This window comes from Haemaphysalis longicornis, unplaced genomic scaffold, assembly GCF_048455015.1.
Source record: "Haemaphysalis longicornis isolate Haplotype H1 unplaced genomic scaffold, Haemaphysalis longicornis Haplotype H1 scaffold_8, whole genome shotgun sequence".
NCBI lineage: Eukaryota > Metazoa > Arthropoda > Arachnida > Ixodida > Ixodidae > Haemaphysalis > Haemaphysalis longicornis.
In genome coordinates, this window is record NW_027526445.1 from 58,147,619 (window position 1) to 58,165,483 (window position 17,865).

The 17,865-nt window shown below is 42.2% G+C and overlaps 1 protein-coding gene across 4 annotated transcripts in view; it reads left to right on the plus strand.

Moving 5' to 3' along the window:
* Positions 1-17,865, plus strand: part of LOC144148649 (pancreatic lipase-related protein 2-like) — a 171,363-nt gene that overhangs the window by 135,091 nt on the left and 18,407 nt on the right. For all 4 annotated transcript variants that reach the window (XM_077680163.1, XM_077680162.1, XM_077680161.1 and 1 more), the window contains one exon: positions 3,830-4,082. In XM_077680163.1, coding sequence (XP_077536289.1) covers positions 3,830-4,082 — 253 coding nt within the window. The remainder of the gene's footprint in view (positions 1-3,829; positions 4,083-17,865) is intronic.

Here is a 17,865-nt window from a genome sequence, read left to right on the forward strand (position 1 = left end):
CATCGCACATTTCCTGATCTCTTTGTTACGCCATCGCACATAAAATATTTTCGTAAAAAATTTATTTTTGAATATTCTTTGAATACCCTCGGGAATGACGTTAGGATAAACCTGTAACTGCATTTTAAATTATTCAAAACATTTCTGTAGGTTTGTTCTCCCACGAGATAATAAAACAGTGAGCCTAAAAATAAGGAATGTTATTTTACCGTCCCAACTTTGTCAATCCAAACTAAGATGGAGGATTTACGCTTTTTGAAATTAAAAATACCACTGCGTTGTGTGGGACAGGCCCTTACAGAGAACCCGTGAGCAATCCTGTTTTTCGGTGGAGGCGCACAAGAAGGTTATTCCAATGAAGCACATAATAAAGAAGACACCGACCACAAGATAAAATAAAACAATGACATTTGGGCACCCTCAACGGGAGCCTTGTTTACATCCCGTTCGGAGGTGACGAAACGTCGTTGATTTATTTTCCCTTGTGGTCGGCGTCTTATTCATTATGTACTTCAACATCACTTCCGACCAGACGGGCATCCGTCGAAGCCTCGATTTCAAGTTATTGAAAGATACAACACATACGATTCTTGTCACACTGCCTTTACCAGCCCAATCAGCGAATGGAATCGCCATTGTTTTTACGACGTATACGTTTTTATAATTACCGGTTTAAATTGTACTGATCAAAATTGTATAATGGAGAACGTTTGTAATCATGTCTTTTCATCATCACATAAAACCTTTCCGTACATCGCGTTATACATTGGCAGCTTGTTTTATTTTGTTTAAATTTGCGCAGTTTTGACTACCTTTACCACAATGATTTTTAAAATATTTTGGCCGTGGAGTATTGACATGAGTTTATTTTACTTATAAATAAAATAATATATTACAAATACAAACATGCTCAATTCGAAAACGAGGTGTTTGTCTGTACAAACGCAAGGTTAGTAACGTGAGAAACCTCTGGTTTCTGCAAAAAATCAGGCGTTTCTCATCATAATCACCACCTCCTTAATCGTTATGACAATCATCATCTGTATTTGTACGTACCCCGAAACCGCAAATGAATTGAAGCCCTGGTTCGTGGAATAACAGCTACAAAATGTACACCAAGCAAAAACAAGTGAGAGAGGTAAACAACAAGTTCATAGACATTGGTTTGTTAAAAATACCTCAGAAAAATTCCGCCTTAAAAAAATCCTGCTCATTCTTAATGCATCATTGCAGCACAGTAGAAACGAAAACTTGTAAAGCTACAGTACACGAATAAATATTGGCAGTGTCTACTGTTCTTGGCAGGAACTTGTGAATGAAACGCTATCTAAAATGTGTTAATATATGGGGGCAGAAATTATGCCAATAAAGTTCTTCAAATATCAGTTTAAAGAAAACATGCGCGAAGGGAGATTTGTTATTTTTTTATTGCGATAGCTTGCTCTACGGCATAACACGATGTTTTAAAGGTACAACATTTAACCAGTTTCACTCAAAGAATCCAAGATACCGGTATTGAGGTCCCCATATCCAACGATTAAGACCTCGGGGTCTAACAGGATGGAGCCCAGTCCCTCGAAGATGTTGAATTCGGGAGTTTCTTATACGTGAGCAAGTTCACAAAAGGTGCTAAACGTCAACATCTAGTAGAGGAATATCACCAAAGGGGCTGGTGTCCAGAAACGGGGCGAATCGCAAAGACCTCATCCGCGCGAACAAGCCCACGGACGAGGGGAGTTCCACGAGGTGACAGTAAAGTACTCGTCGGGTGATTAATATTCTCTTTTTACACCAAGTGTTCTTTACAGTAGATATTCAAAGAAGTGATGTCGCCCTGGGAAGTTTCTTGGCCGCAGTGTGGGCAGGAATATCCACCGGGAAATCCACAACACACGGACGGGGCATCAGTTGGTGTCCAGGGTCGCGTAAATGCGTGCAGCCAGGCTTTTACACCGCGCAAGCAGACGTAAATTTCCCATCACTGCCATTTAGTATGTGGAAATTTCCAGCTTCACCCCACTCGTCACGGTCGATGCAAGGGCCTGCAGACCATCCCGAAGGGCAGTGGGTTCCGCTAGCAGGCTAGGTAGAGTACGGAGGGTCTTGTAAGCGAAGCTTTGGTTCAAGACAGGCTGAAATGGACAAGTGAAGGCCGTGCGGCCGATGCAGTCGTATGCCCCGCCGTCCATGAAAGCCTTGACAGCCGGTTGCGTAGCAGGCGCCCTACCAGGGACAGGAATGACGGTGCCGGGGCTTGGTGTGGGCCATAGCTATGAACATGGAGTCTTTTCAGAGGATTGTTGTCCGTCACGTAATGATAGAACCATGGCGGGCTGGCAGCAAAATCTGGCATCGTCTCGGGCTGATGGCCCATGTACTCAGCGAGACCTCCAGCCTCTGGAACTAGTCCACGTTTCAGAACACTGGCGGAACGACGCTTATCATTTCACTGAGCGTGTTTAATTCAGGTTGTGCTCTCAGCTACGAAATTGGCATTAAGCGGGGTAGGCCACAGATGGTGCGCACGGCAGCCCTATTAATACCGTCCAGCCGATCCTTGTTTACTCGCGTCATGTCTAGGAAATGTTCCTGGTACAGGAACCTTGGCTGTACTACAGGACGCACTAGGAGAAGGGCAATGATCCAGCAGGTCCCGCCTGACTTTTGAGAGATGCGGCGAACAAAGTGGAGCAGTTTCCCGGCTTTAGGTACAGCGGATCGTAGCCACTGAGTTGCCGATGCTGAGGCCGACATCTCTAAGCCCTGACAACGAAGGTGCCCGACCATAGCAAGGGCGGTACCATTCAGCTGCAGGACGACAGGCGATACCACAAAGAAGCCGCAGCCCCAAAGGTTGGCGACTAGAAATGCAGCAGTCTTCTCTTGAGAGAGGGTGAGGCCCACATACGGACAACGTTTGTGAGAGTGTCTAACTCTTACAGGAGGCACTAGGCTTGTCGTGGCACGGCTGAATGGACTGCCAGAACAGTAATGTCATCTGCGTACATAAGGAAGTACAAGTCATGTATAGTGGCTATGTGCCAGGCTATGGGCAAAGGGACTATTTTAATAAGTAGCGGTGACAGAAAATGCCCTTGTTGCACGACGCGCCTTAATGAAGTACTACTAGGGCGAGTAAGTATCTGATAACAAAGAATAAAAAATGAATACTCATGCACACCTATATTTTCTTAATGGCCCTCTCCTTTGTTGCATCGCTTATTGCCTCACTACACTGCTCGCTTTCCATCTTCTATGCTTTACATTGTTTTCATAGCGACTACTTGATTGTTCACTTTCTATAATATTACACTGTGAAGACGGCCATACAAAAATTACCACATGTTGCACAAACGGTGCAAGGGTACAAAGCCCGCAGGATTTCGCGTCTCTCCCAAAGTGTACCACGTAAGGACGCACTAGAACCTGCAGCAACGAGCTTCGCGAACACGGTGGCTGTAGCGTGAGCTCGCCGTCTGTGCTCCCCTCTTGATGCAGGAATGCACGTGAACTGGTGAAAAGAACTCCAGACAAGAGATCATGCCACGGACGCCGCGTAGATTGTTTTCGAAGGTCGAGCATGCCGACGCCGGGTGATCATCACGAGTTGCCCGCTCACCAGCGCTCGGTATTTTTTTGTTGGTACGTTTTCTGGTAGCGCTAAAGGGTCGAATTTCACGATTAAACAGCTCTCCTGTAAAAAAGAAGTTGCCATGCTATTTCTGAAATCTACAGCGACTTTCACAAAATGATCTTTATGTATATTGATATATCTCAATCAGCATTTGCTACTACCTTCAGGTATTATATTACGGCCTATTTTTTCAAGGTCAACTGTAACGTCATAGTTGCCGACTGGCGCAATGGGTCAGGTGGACCAAACTATGCAAGAGCCGCCGCAAACACCCCCATGGCTGGCGTTATGATTTCTCTCTTATTGGAAAAAATTATTAAGGCCACAAATTGTACATTACATCCTGATAATGTGACCCTGATTGGGTTCAGCCTTGGAGCTCATGTTGTGGGCTTTGCTGGCCGGCATTTTCACAGAAATACAAGCATGCTGCTGGGAAGAATAACAGGTAGGTGAAAAAAAAGTCTCCGTCTAACATTGATAATTACAGAATAATGCTTGGTGAGCATTTAGCAATATGAAAGACAAAAATTTTGGGGAAGGCAACCGAAAATTGCTGTGCTCATTTAAGTGTTTATTCAGTAGCTTTTTTGCATAAAATGTTAAATTTCCGAATCACCTAGAGTTAAAACTAATGAAGCCCTTGAAGATGTCCTTTTTCCGTTTTGTTATAGTCTGTAATTTTAGGAACATGGGAGTTTTTTCTCAGTGAGCACTATAGACAAAGACCATTTGTGACGAAAAACCTGCTAGAGTTATCTTTTTTTTTTGTCCCTATTGGGCTGTTACGCGTAATCTACAGACATTCTGTTTACTTGTTATAACTTGATTATCTTCTTGTTCTTTGGCTCACGATTGTTGGCTATAGCTCAAAGGTATCCTTAGTTCATAGGGAAAATGCAAAAGGAAACTGTTCCCAGCACCTAGCGATTATTTAAGCGGATTGAGCTGCCGCTGCTGACAGATGGTTCGTATGCGGTAATGCTTCGCAGTCGCGAATAAGGAAAAGAGTTTACTGTAAGATCGTGAGATGGCATGGTTTTAGGACAAAAATGAGTTGGTATGATTGAATTGTAATGATCCATTACGATTGTCACCTAAGAAAGCCTTTCGGCAAATAATATTCCTAACTTCGCAGTTCAATGTCTGCAGAGGTTCTTACGACACCAAATGAACCAAATAAATACAGATACTTGCGACGCATATTTGTACCTGAACCTTTGGAGCGCATTTCACAACCATGCGTACAGCATTCAGCAATTTGTTTGCACACTTGCAATAGAATTTTTCTCCTATCCGTTCGCAAGGTAGGTAACGCTTGCAAACGTATGCGTAGAAAATACATATTCTTTAGGAATGAATTCGTAACATAAACACAAAAAGTACGCTGCAAATCCTACAGTGTATTGAGAGCACTCACACGTTTTTGTGGGGCAAAATACATGCTGTTACTTTTAAAATACAAGCCTTTACATGGAAAAGATAGATTGTTCTAGTAAAGCCACCTGGAACAATTATTTGCATTGGCCAGACTCTACTCTTCTCCAACGCGCCCTTTACTGCCTTCGCAATACCAGCAGGGGGCATAGATCATGATGTGTAGTTTTGGGGGGAAGGCAGCATGATTTCACCGCAAGCTCTCCACCACCGCGTCTCCACGCAAGGCAGGAGCGAGCACAGCTTCAGCGTCGACCACGAACCAGTGAGCATTCGCTGTGGGAATTCCGCAAGGAAGGGGGCAGTTGGTCTAACTGATATTGTTTCCATTAATTGGTCTTGGTATAAAAACCAGATATACGGAGGCAGTTTACGTAATAAGGTAAGAGGAAAAGATGTTCGCGTGTGTATGTTCACTTGCAACATTCCTGACTTGAGGCACACCTGAACCTACGACAGACAGAGAGAGAAAGAGAGGGAGGGATAGAGAGAGAGAGAGAGAGAGAGAGAGAGAGAGAGAGAGAAATAGAGAGAAAGAGACGGAAAGAGAGAGAGAGATGGCCTTATTTGATGCTCGAGATGGGTTCTGAAAGGTAGACGACTTGGACGGTATCCCTATCTTAGTAGTCAGCCAGAATACCTTGAGGCGGCTTCGGCCATCGGGACTTCAGAGTTGTGGCTCGGGTTTGTTGCTGAACGCAACAGTCTCCCATTGGTCTACAGTCTTAATTTTGTAACTATTAAGAGTGCTAATATCCAATTCCCTATTATAAGTCTTGTAATTTTTGGAGCTCATCCCAATTCCATATCATACGCTGGAGATCTGCTGTTTGTTGCACAAAGTGAAAGTACGGGATAGCAACGGTTGAGGGAAACAGTGCTCAGAAGTGTGTTGAAAGTTCTTTTTGCCAAGTTTTATACAATATCGGGGAAGAAGCATATCCTGGATGAATGTGCCCGAATGAAAAAGGAACAAACTCAGCAACGTCTCTTTAAAGAACATGTGTGATAAGCCAATAACCGAAAATTTTGCGAAACACGGTACCAGAAAACAATAAAAACCAAAACATCAAGAAAGCTAACAAGGCAGACAAAGCAGTGTGCGGCTGTTTGGAATTATTCAGAGGCAATATCCGCAGTCTTTTTTTTGTGATGAACATAAGACGGCATGCTTATGAAGGGCGAACTATTTAAAACGTGCTAATTATTTTGTTTGCATGCTGGTTTAATGATATGCTATCCGGAGATTCTTGTTTAAGAAAGGCGTGTGTTTGCAATTCCGGCAATGTGCAATGAGCTACGATTGTGACTAGTATTAATACTCAGAGATGCTCACGCAAGCGCACATTCAAGCATCACGCTGTCTTCCCTAAAAATTTGTGAGCGCATCCCCTATTGAAAATGTGGATTTAATGGAAGCGATCAAACATCAATATAGTAGACTATGGTGACGGCAATAATTCTGGCAGGACGGCAGTTGACAGGAGGCTTGCCCGATAGCGCCGATTCTGTAGTGGTAGCGCCGATTCTGGCAGTTTGGATGACGGTGTGACTGCAGATATACCAGAAATTGCGCAAAAATGATGATGACATGAGAAGCAAACGTCCTCCGCAATGCCAACTCGAATCTGCTTTCTTTTATGGCGAAGAAATTTTTAAAACATGGTTTGTAGCAAATAAGTAAGGTTGCATGACTTGCGTTTTGCTTTGTCTATTCCTGCCGAGATCATTTTTTTTGCTATCCTGTCACAGTGCTGTGGAAATTTACCAGGCATTTTATGGAACTTCAGAGGTTTGCACTGGGTCGCTTAAAAATATTACACAAATGAAACTTGTTTTCAACATTGGATATATTATCATAAAAGATCAAATATGGGGAATATCTCCGAACCGGTTGGCAGCTGAAATGGAAAAAAAACATGGAGAGACTTACTCAAGCGCACACAAACCAGATCAACTGAATACACTTTAATTTCGCACAAAGCGCATGACTCCTTAAACACATTTACATGGTGATGCCGACGTGGTATCTAGCTTCTGCCAGTCCTATTTCCCATGAAAATGTAAAATATGAAGAAAAAGAACACGTTCCGCGAATTAAGTGGAACCCACCCAGCTGGGACAAGCGCGACGTCATGTTCATCACCACAACACGTTTTCTTTTCATGTGACCAGTGACGCAACGCTTTAGCTGCCCGGCAACCCTAATTTGACTTACTGGCTGTTTGCACAGTTTTTCTACTTGTGCTTCTGGTTCATTTGAAATTTTCTTCAGGACTACCTTTCCAATTTTAGACATCACAATGTCACTTAAGCAAACAATAAACAATCAGAATGGAACCTGTTGTTGATGGGCAGGCATGAATATCTTAGCCGCTCGACTTCAACCCGGAAATGCGTACGACACCAAAACATTCTGCGTGGAAAACCATATCAATTTGTAGTCGGGCAATTTACACTTGTTTTTGTAATTGCTAATAACTCTAGAATTTTAACAAGCAACTTACTATTGAACTCGTGTACAGTCAGCCGGGATCATGCAAGTCCCGGAGACTACACATCACAGCGTTATTTATTAAAGGAAAGCAATCAAACTCGGTGCATAGGTTTATTAATGCTTATTTTTACGCTTCGCGCGTAAATGATTACTTGACTTTAATTTCAGAGTACCTGAAAATCCGTTGATAAACCTGTTCAACTGCTTAAGCCGTGAATTCCAATTTTGCACCATCAGTCATTTATCTTGTGAAGTCACGAAGTGTGTTTCGTCAAGTTAGAGGCTTTAGCAAGAATATTGGCTAGCGAACGACCATCTTTGGACATTAAAATTTTAAATCAACCAGTGCGATAGTGAAGAAGTGCAACTACAGGGTTGCAGAAAAGTGAAACCAATTTTCAGAAGCAACGCCAAAACTGATAAGCTAGCCTCGAGCATACGTACTTATAAAGTTATAACTGCGTGCAGGTCAAGAAGCCAAATTTCTGCAAAGAGGGAAAGAACGCAACACAGACGAAACACATGAAGAAAGTTGCAAACACGAGCGCTGAATTAAAACTGGAACTTTCATTTTTCGGTATTTCACATGTCTAGGCTTACACTCAAAAGATACAAAAAAGCCGAAAGAACACACATTTTGGAGATAACCGAAGTAATCCTCCTGCTGCACCAATGCCATGTGCCACAAAAACGTGCTGAATTATCTGGGGACAGATAACTAATCTCTCTTTGTGAGCGACTAGCTAGTGTAAGAGTTGTGTTTTCGGCGACCAAAAAGCTTTCCGCCGTCTCTATGTGGGTCAACAAAACTAAAAGAGCAAAGCAGTCGTGCTTTGTTAAGCACAAAAAACAGATTTGAAAAGTGTGTTCAAGACATCGTGCATTTTATTCCGCTGTCAGGTGGAAAAACGTACGTGCGCCAATCGGGACGATGCGTTAGTGAAAGATAAAAAAAAACATAACTATAATGTACATATGGAGATTATTGACCATTTATTTGTCCACTGTAGAGATTGCCGAGGCTGCTCTCCGATCTTTTACAGAACACAGGTCATTGCAAAACACAGATAGAACAAACAGAGAAAAATTGAAGCTGCAGAAATAGAGCCTTCCCTTGTTGTCCCTCTCAAAAAAGAGAATAACTCTCTAGCAAAGATAGTTCAGCACATGTTTGTGGCACATGGCGTTGGTGCAGCGTGACGATTTTTTCGGTTATCTTCCGCATTTTCGGACTGTGAGCGTAGATATCTGACACGCCAAAAAATAAAAATTTCAGTTGTAAACCAGCACTCGTGATTGTCACTTTCTCCATGTGTTTCCTCTGAGTTGCGCTATTCCCCTCTTTGTAATTATGCACCAACTCGCCCAAGCCTTAACCAGTGTAAAATTTCTATCCATTCAAATGCAGTCAGGTAAGTTGAAACGAAAAGCTAGCTTTAGCAGCAGTTTGAAATTCAGCAAACGTTTCGCAGTTCACGCCTTTCACAAACAAATATTGATCTAGCGCAATCACCTAACAAACTCAGTAGAATGCCGTTTAGCAATCTGTCACCAAAGCAGCATTTTTTGCGCGCAAATGTATCTCTACAGCTGTACTATACTTTTGAGTTGACAGTTTTTCTTTGTTGAGGAGGAATGGGCAGGCACATTACTGCACCTTCTTTTGAGATATTACGTTTACTGCAATTCACGCTGACGGCTAGTTCACACATTGCTTGTTGCATCAGTATCTGTGTGTTTTTCTCAAGCAAAACATCAATCCAACCTTAAAAAAACCGGGCGGTGGATGGGAAGAGTAGGTGCAGTGCATAAAGATTGTCACTCGAATACAACACACAACCATTAATTCATAATTGCTTAACAAGGACACCACTCAAAACTTGGTCGCAATATTCTTCATTTTGACAATATTTTTAACTCCCAGTTGTTTAACTAATGTGAGCTGATAAGGTGGTCACTGTTATGTAGCCCAGTTTTTTGCTGTGAGCTTCCGCGTGCACCTGCGTATTTTTCAGGCGAGATTGAGCTACACCTAACGAACTCATACTTCTAGGGAACCTTAACACAGGACAAAAACCGAAAAGGCGACACACACGCTAGTCGTTAGCACACGTTTCTTTGTCCGGTGTTAAAGTTCGCTAGTAGTATGACTACATTAGTCAGAAACCAACTCGCCAAACCCTCCGCTTTAATTGAGCTACACCTGTTTGAAGATAAGGTGTGATCAGTGTTTTTATTACATGGCCAACTGCCCTCGAATATTCGATCTGTTGAAACAGCATTTAAATATATTCTGCTTAAAACGAAAGCAAGAAAAAGTACAATAGCTGAAATACGCGCGTCGACGTCACAAGTGGTCTGTAAAAATTGGAGATTTTGACACCGAGACCAAGGAGAGCGCGGCCATTGCAGTGACCTTGCGACCGTCCAGCGATTGGCTGGACGATCAGAAGATCGGAACAAAGTCTGCGCGGAAGATCTACTGCGTGCACGGGGCAGCACATGGGTAAAGCGTGTGCAGCAGAGCTTGACTGGCTCTTGAGAAGCGTGGCTGACCCGAGGAATAAGCTCTCTTCGGATGGAACGTCCCAGCGCGTCATGGTTGTTTTATGCGATCCGAAAGCAGGTGCGGCGTGGTCTGGGGCGGATATATTTTAAACGCTTCTGACTGATTTACGAGGCATTTGACAGGGCTACCACTCGTGTCCCAGCTGATTTGGGGGTAGTTACTACGCATTAAAAATAAATTTGGTCGAGGTGACATTTGCGTGCAGTTGCCCTTTACTAGAATAGTGTAATTTTCGCTATATACATGTGATTTACCGTTACACGTTTCCAAGGGGACGTGTGCTCTAAGCAATGTTGATATGAACAAACTGTCCAACATTGGCAGTAGTGGGAAAGGTTCTCCTCTTAGTTACATGGCATTCAGAGTCGTCATTATTCAACATAACTATACAGTGCTAGTAGTTTTTGCATAAGGAAAAAAGCACTGCAATAAAAACAACCGCGGATCACGATTCACCACATAAAGAGTATCAACACTATTTTTGTTACAAGCAACGTAATAGGCCTCTGAGGCTGGTACGCTTTTTCCCGTACTGATTAGCTGTGAAGAAAAACTGTGAAGAAAAACAAATACAAAAAGAACGTGAAACCAGCGTAGATTATGTTTACCAAATCAAAACATTTTTCTTAATTTGAATCTGTTCATTGGTTAACGTTCTCTGGTCGCCTTTTCCATTTTGTGTATGCCAATGTTACTCTCCCCCCAAATGAAACCCTGCATCCACCACTACACACGATTAATTTAAAAACAATTTTAGAGCTTAAAAATTAAGACCTCTGATTATATACGTCTATGTTGAATATCACCCAGTCAATTCTCATAGCAACCCCTGAGAAGTGGATTTAACAAAAAAAATTAAATCCTATCAGTAATGCAAAGCCTCTGCTGTAAACTAAGTGCTAGACACAGGCTCCTATATTAAATTGGAAACTCGGATGAGATGGTGGCCATTTTTATCACGTATCTAACAGACCTTTTTGGTGAGCGAGTTAGTTCACTCTTGAATTAACAGAAGATGTGGCGCTAAACACACGTGGACGAAAACTAGATATGACAGACACAGACGCCTACTTCCAACTGTTCATTCAAAGATGACCATGCTTATTTTTACATGACTTGTAAAGAAAACAAATTAAACGAAGCTTCAGTTCAACTAACAAGTGTAATGAGGAAGTGTGACAATCGCTGGTATACACAACTGCCTGTTTGAAGAAAGCGTTAAAGGCAATTCCGCAGGCCTGTAGTTAACAAGCCAAAGTGCGGAGCAATGTTATATACAGTATCCCCTTGAAGTACGTTAGACAAACAGGGCACTGCTTAATCGAACGTGGGAGAGAGCACCGGTTGGCAATCGGTAGCAACAGGGGTGGGAACCAACCAGACTACTGCAAGCACTGTGGGTGTGAGCTATTACTGGGAAAGACGACCTTTCTAAAAAGAGCAAAAAACAAAACGGAAACGGAGGTAATCGATCCAATCTTTATAAAAATAGCAGGGGTCACGTGTGTAAGGACGCCGTCACTATAATTAAGTGACAAAGGAATCTTCTTTATCAAGGACAGCATATTGGCCAGATTAAGGGGAAGCGTCCAAAGTGGAGTAAGTTTCTTTGAAGGAAAGTTTGACATACACCTCAAATCACACGTACGGCTAAATAGGAAAGCCATTCAGCTTTCTCAGAAACTTCGCTGTTGAAGAAAAATCCTGGACAAGGTCAAATTTTTCTTCAAATGCAAAGTTTCTGCGAAAGCTGTTTCGCTGTCCTACGTAGCACTACGGCTGCATTGAGGTGGTTGTGAAACTTTTGCTTCGCATCAAAGACAGTGTGTAATAGCATAGTTTAAAATGTGCAGTTGTCACTCCCACGTTGCCGACAGTACTGCACCTTAAATACGCGCGCTAACTTTGGTTTGTTAACTTCAGGCCTGCGCAATTATCTTGCTACGCTTTCACCAGTGTTGGACTTGTGCATATCAACGATTTCCCCCCCCCTCGCACGCCCTGTTACACTTGGTAATAGAACTGACCATCGTTTAATTTGTTTTTTAGAAGTCGTATATAAATAAGTGTGGTTCTGTTTGAAGGTACCGGGGGAAGTGGAAACCTGCGTCTGTCGAATGTTATCTTCGTTCACGTCTGTTTAGCGCTACATTTTATTTTTACTTAACACGTAGCATCTTTGTCTAGCAACCTGTTCACTACCCAGGAGATTAGAACACACTGCTCCTCTATTGACTACAATACGTGATCAGTCAGTGCTATGCTGTTGCCACACAGGTGTGCTGCAGGTATGAGATGGTGCAAATGCACACCACACATTTTTTGTTCCTTGATATAACCTTTTCTTTGATGCCTAAATAGTTTGGAATGAGTTTTCTGTTACATAATTTTCGCATATTCACATCAGCTGTAGAAAATACATATGTCGCTTCTCTCTTCATGTCACGTGTTGTTGGTATTAGTATTCTCTTTTTAACTGAGAACTACCGCCTTTTTGCTTTTGTTTTAGCCGTCCAATGTACAATGGCAGCAAAGTATCAGATTAAACATTACATAAAAAGGTTAAATACAATACATCCAAACTCACAGATTCCAAACTGAGAGAGAAACGTATTGCTGATATGAAGCCAAATTGCATGTATATATATACAGTGCTATTGAAAGACCAAAACGCCTGTTAATACCCGCTCCCAATCAAATCAACAAAGTTCTTGTAACTGATCTTAACTGTGCACGCCCTAGCAAGACCTTATAACTTTATACACCTAGGTGCTCAAGCATTGTAGCCAACCTGAAAAACAGGCAGTGACATCTAAACATGTCAATCTATACCAATAAAGTACGGCATGCAAGTGCACCTCCACTGCAAGGTGTAACAGTCAGTAGCCTGGAAGTCAAATGTTATTACCCAACAAGAAGCAAGGTGCATAAGCCTTAACCCTCGAAAGTCCTAAATGCAGTATTACGGTGTTCAGCGAAGTGTTTTTCACACTGCAAGCGAGAAAATGATGATCTTAAAATACCACATTAACCTGAAAGTGTGGAAAGCCCTAGGGACTATCACAGCATGGTAAGAATGTGAACAATAAAGTTTTTAATCAAAATATTCTCTTTGTGGAAGTACAAGCCACTCATTTTGACCAGTTTATGTATTCATAAAAAGGTGGCGAGATGAGCTCCCTCATTGCTGCTAAGGTAACTTATTGCCTCCACTATTTTGTGAGAAAGTGCGGACCTAAATGTTGATAACGTTGCCCTAACTATTATGCCAACAGAGGCTGCAGGCTATGCGACGAACTTATGAACAAAAATACAGGTTAAACAATCGTTTGCTTCTGAAGTCTCCTCTCGGTAGTTTCAGCTTAGAACAGGTTCAATTCTCCCTCCCATGCAGTGCTTTAAGTTCACATAATGTGTCAAGCATTGTTTTAAACTGGTACTGTCAAAGTCATAGCAACCACTTTTTTTTAAAACGTGCATCTAATTAGGCCTCAATAACGGCCTTGGTGTCCAGTAAAGCGCTGACCACAAGACTTAAGGTTGTGCTCACTTTCACATGTATCAAACCCATTCAAACGATCTTCAATATGAAACACATTGTTACTGGCCACAAAAACTGAAACATGACAATATTCTATTTATTTATTTAACTTGACATACTACCAATTCCGTTAGGAATTAAAGCAGGAATTGCGTGAAAATAAAAATTCGAATAAGTACACAATAGAGACACATACATTGCGATAAAGTACAGAACGAAATAACAGAATCGGATGATTTAATATTTTCAGATCAAGGGAGGCATAAAACAATAATGTAAATAAAAGTTTTGGAAGAAAATAAATGCAGCGCCTTGAATAATGGTTGACACATTGGCATATGCGTCAAGAAACACAACAATAACAAATATAGTAATAAGAAACTAAACTACAATATGGCGAAGTAATTCAAGTAAGGGCAAATATATACGCACTCAAAAACAGAAACATATTCAAAAATCCACAGAGTATTTTCCCTTCTCCTGGATTCAGTACTAAGTATTGAATAAAGAAAAATTATGACAACATGATACTTCTCCGGTACAATGTACACACAAACACACAAATAAGAATCAACCAAGTGATTCCGCTTTCAGAATACATAGTTCATTTTTTACAAGGGTTAAAACTTCGCTAATTTTGTCGTGCGGGAAATACTCGTATCTAGTTTATTCCATTCATTAGTGGCCATCGGAAAGAATGAGTACTTAAAGCAGTTTGTGTTGAAGAACTATTCGTTAAGTCTTATTGGGTGTTTTGGCGTGTTTTTCTGGTTAGGTCAAACGAGAGATAGGCGGATGCATCAATGTTTAGATGATATTATTGTCAACAATGCATGACAATAAAGACAATATCCAGTGCTTAAGAAATTATTGCGACGAGAAAGTTGGTATCCTCTTCTGAAAAAAACTTCCAGTGCGACATACCCGTTGCACATTTGGAAAAGGCTTTTCTCCCCTCTATTCGGTAGCGGTATATTCTCTAGAAGTATAATTGTTTATATCAAGTGGTGTGTTTTAAAAAGAGTGTATTGTTTGCTGTACACAAGCTACTTGAAAATGACCTTCGACGTTAGCCAGTCCAGAGGAGACCCACATTTTTTAAGCCATTGTTCTTGTGTGGGGTCCACTCATCCACAGAACGAGAGCACAAAGATATTATATAACTGAGTCACACGCACAGCCGCGGATTATTCAGAGGTGGTAATTGATTATGCGAGGCAAGCATTTATTATGCCTATGCACCAGACGCACGATGCGCACGTATTTTTGATGTGGTAGCAAATTTGGGTTGAATGGGCGCTATTGGTTCCACGGATACACATGCACAAATATTTATGCGTGTTTTCTAACGACCGGAACCCAAAAACATGCACAGCAAGTGCGGGGCATGAGCGTGCGATTTCAGGTTGCGTCATCGTACCTTCAATCGGACCGCCGATTGCCTTGTTTTTACCAGTGAAAATTACCGAGTGCTCGGTTTGAAAAATGCGAGTCTCTTCATTGTACTGTCAACTGCTAAGTGCCTCAGGTAAAAGCTACCTTAATCGTACCAGCCCGCTCCACGTCCAAAAATGAAGCAAAGAAGTACAATTTCGCAATTTCTTAAGAACTACCACACACAAAACAAGAAATCGTAACTGCTGCGAATTCAACCTGGAGCGGTCGACCGCGCGTATTGGGGATTGGTTGCAAACAAGAAACCGTTTAGCCAACGTAGCTGTATGATCCAACTGCACTCAACAAAAAGCCTAGAAACAGCTCAAACGCCCTACTTTTCGATTACCGACTCGAACTCAACGCGTATAGTCTGCTAGAATCCGCGGATTCCCCAGAGTCATAAAGATACACAGGAAAATCAAATGCCTGACAGCTTCTCAGGGAGTCTGCGGTGAGTCCGGGACTGTAAATCTAAGAGCCATAATATTGCTGCTACTGCACGTAATATCTGCGGTCGGAAGGCATCTCAAAGATCTACGCGAGCATCAAAATCAGTCGCTGTGAAAGCAAATATAAGGCTAACCGGCGACGCAATCCTCTAACACGTACCGAAACTGCCCTGCCCTGTTAAGTACACACATTCAGAACGCAAGGTTCTTTTACCCTAAATCAGAGGCGGCATATCTTCGTCGAAACGATAATCAATTGTCTTCAAAGCAACTAAAACAAAGCCAGCGAACAAGCGTGTACGATTCCAGACACTCGCCGGCCAGGGGGAAGTGAAGGCAATAGGGCGATTTGGATCGTAGAGGAAGGAACAGTGGACTACTGGTGAGGGGTTTCGATTTTGGCTCTGGCTTTGTTTTTTTGTAACGTGGTTCATACAAATAGACTCAAAGTGAACAGAATGCTTCGAAATAAATTCTGGCAATACAGCATCATTAGCAGTTGCAGAAGTCGCACAACTGTCAAGGGTTTAAGGTGGCGATTATAGCGATGTCCCTGTACCCACCTTCATCGGCTAACAGACTTCCTACAAGGAAGGAAGGACTATACTAACTCACTGAATATCAGGAAGCAGCAGCGATAGTAAGTTGCTAATGGCTGTTCAGTGACCGGTGACAGCGACTGGCTCCTTGGAAACATAAGAGCTTAGGGAAGTCACAAGCAGCGGTAAGGCTTTTTATTATACAGATAGAGAAAAATAACCTTATTATACTGATTAAAAACTTCAAAATTACGCCCTCATTTGAGTATACCTTGAGGTCGAGCCGAGTCTGCAGCCGTTTCGATAAAGCACAGCTGATCTCCGAAAACTCAGCTGGTCAGAGCTCTCTCCCGTAGCTAATTAGGAAGGTAAAGGTTAGAGGGTCCAGCGTAAAAATGTTTCAGCTGATCAGTATGTATATGATGTCCCCGGAATTTTCACAGAAAGCAGAAAGTGGAGAGAGTCGTGTCCCGACAAACGGGTGAAGTCTGGAGGGGTGTGGTAAGGTGCTAATTTGAAAGGCGTCAATTATTATTTAGTGGTTATTGGGTAATGATTTGTGGGGGGAGGAATACATTATTTGAGAGAGCCTATAGTGATGCGTAATTTTGTTGTATGTGAATACATGCCGCATGCTCTCGGTCGCGCCTCCAGCGGCGCAGGAATGGCTGCTGGAATCTCACACCACGAGGTTGCTGCTCTCGTTGTCGGGAATGCCGCTGCAAGCTTGGCCGCAAACAATTCAAATTGGTCTCGTTGGTTGTCTGTGAATATTATTGATGTTGTAACAAGTAATACACCGTTGGGAATTTGCGCCACGCCTGATTGGAGTCTTAGGATAATTTTGGCGTCACTTGGGTAATCTCAGGTGTTAACGCTACTTCCTCGCCGTAGAGGGAGCTGTCTACAAGGATTGAGATGCTACACCTGTCTGATGCTGTAGAACGGTAGCAGAAAGGAAGAAAAAAATATTTGTGAATCCTATGGGTTGCCCTTCACATCATATCATTTGATCGCCCCTCATGTTTTTCTTTGGGTTTTGGTTGCTTCCTACAGCCCTACATCTTATATATTCTTGTTTAGAAAACTTTGGATAAATATAAATTATGCTCTAGGCAATTATTTTTTGACCCCGCTGTGAGGTGGCCATATTATTTCAGAAATAAAATCACCACAATACCTACATAAACAAAAACCATTTATACCATTGACGTGGTCCTCACATAAAAAATTTCCCGGTACTTTGGGTGCACGTAAATCTTCTGATTTGTAGAGAGGGAGAGCGCCGCCAAATTTTCAATAGCCAACAACCCTCAAAGCAATGGTGTTTTCTTCCGGCCATGTAATCCACTACTACCAAGCCCTTAATTTCTGAAATACAAATTATTTAGCCCAGGAATCCCACTAATTCACATCAGCTCACCGTTATAGCACTAACCCAGCATAGTCTACCCTCTAAATCGCATTATTCGACTTCAGTCCATGCGCGCCAAAGTAATGTTGACCAGAGTGAATATGAATGGAAATGCGGTCACTTCAACTGTAGAAGTGGAGATGAGAATATCCCGAAAGTGAGTTTTAAGTTGTCATGCCGTTTTAGAAAAGTAAACCAGAAACATAATGGCACTGTACAGTAATGCCTGCCGGAAGCGCAGAGGACCGCGAGTACTTGTTTATCGCTGAGGTGTAACATAAGGGCTTAATAAACCTAAACTAAGTTCGAGATACTAATTTACTGTTGGTGGTGTCACTGAAGGTTCTC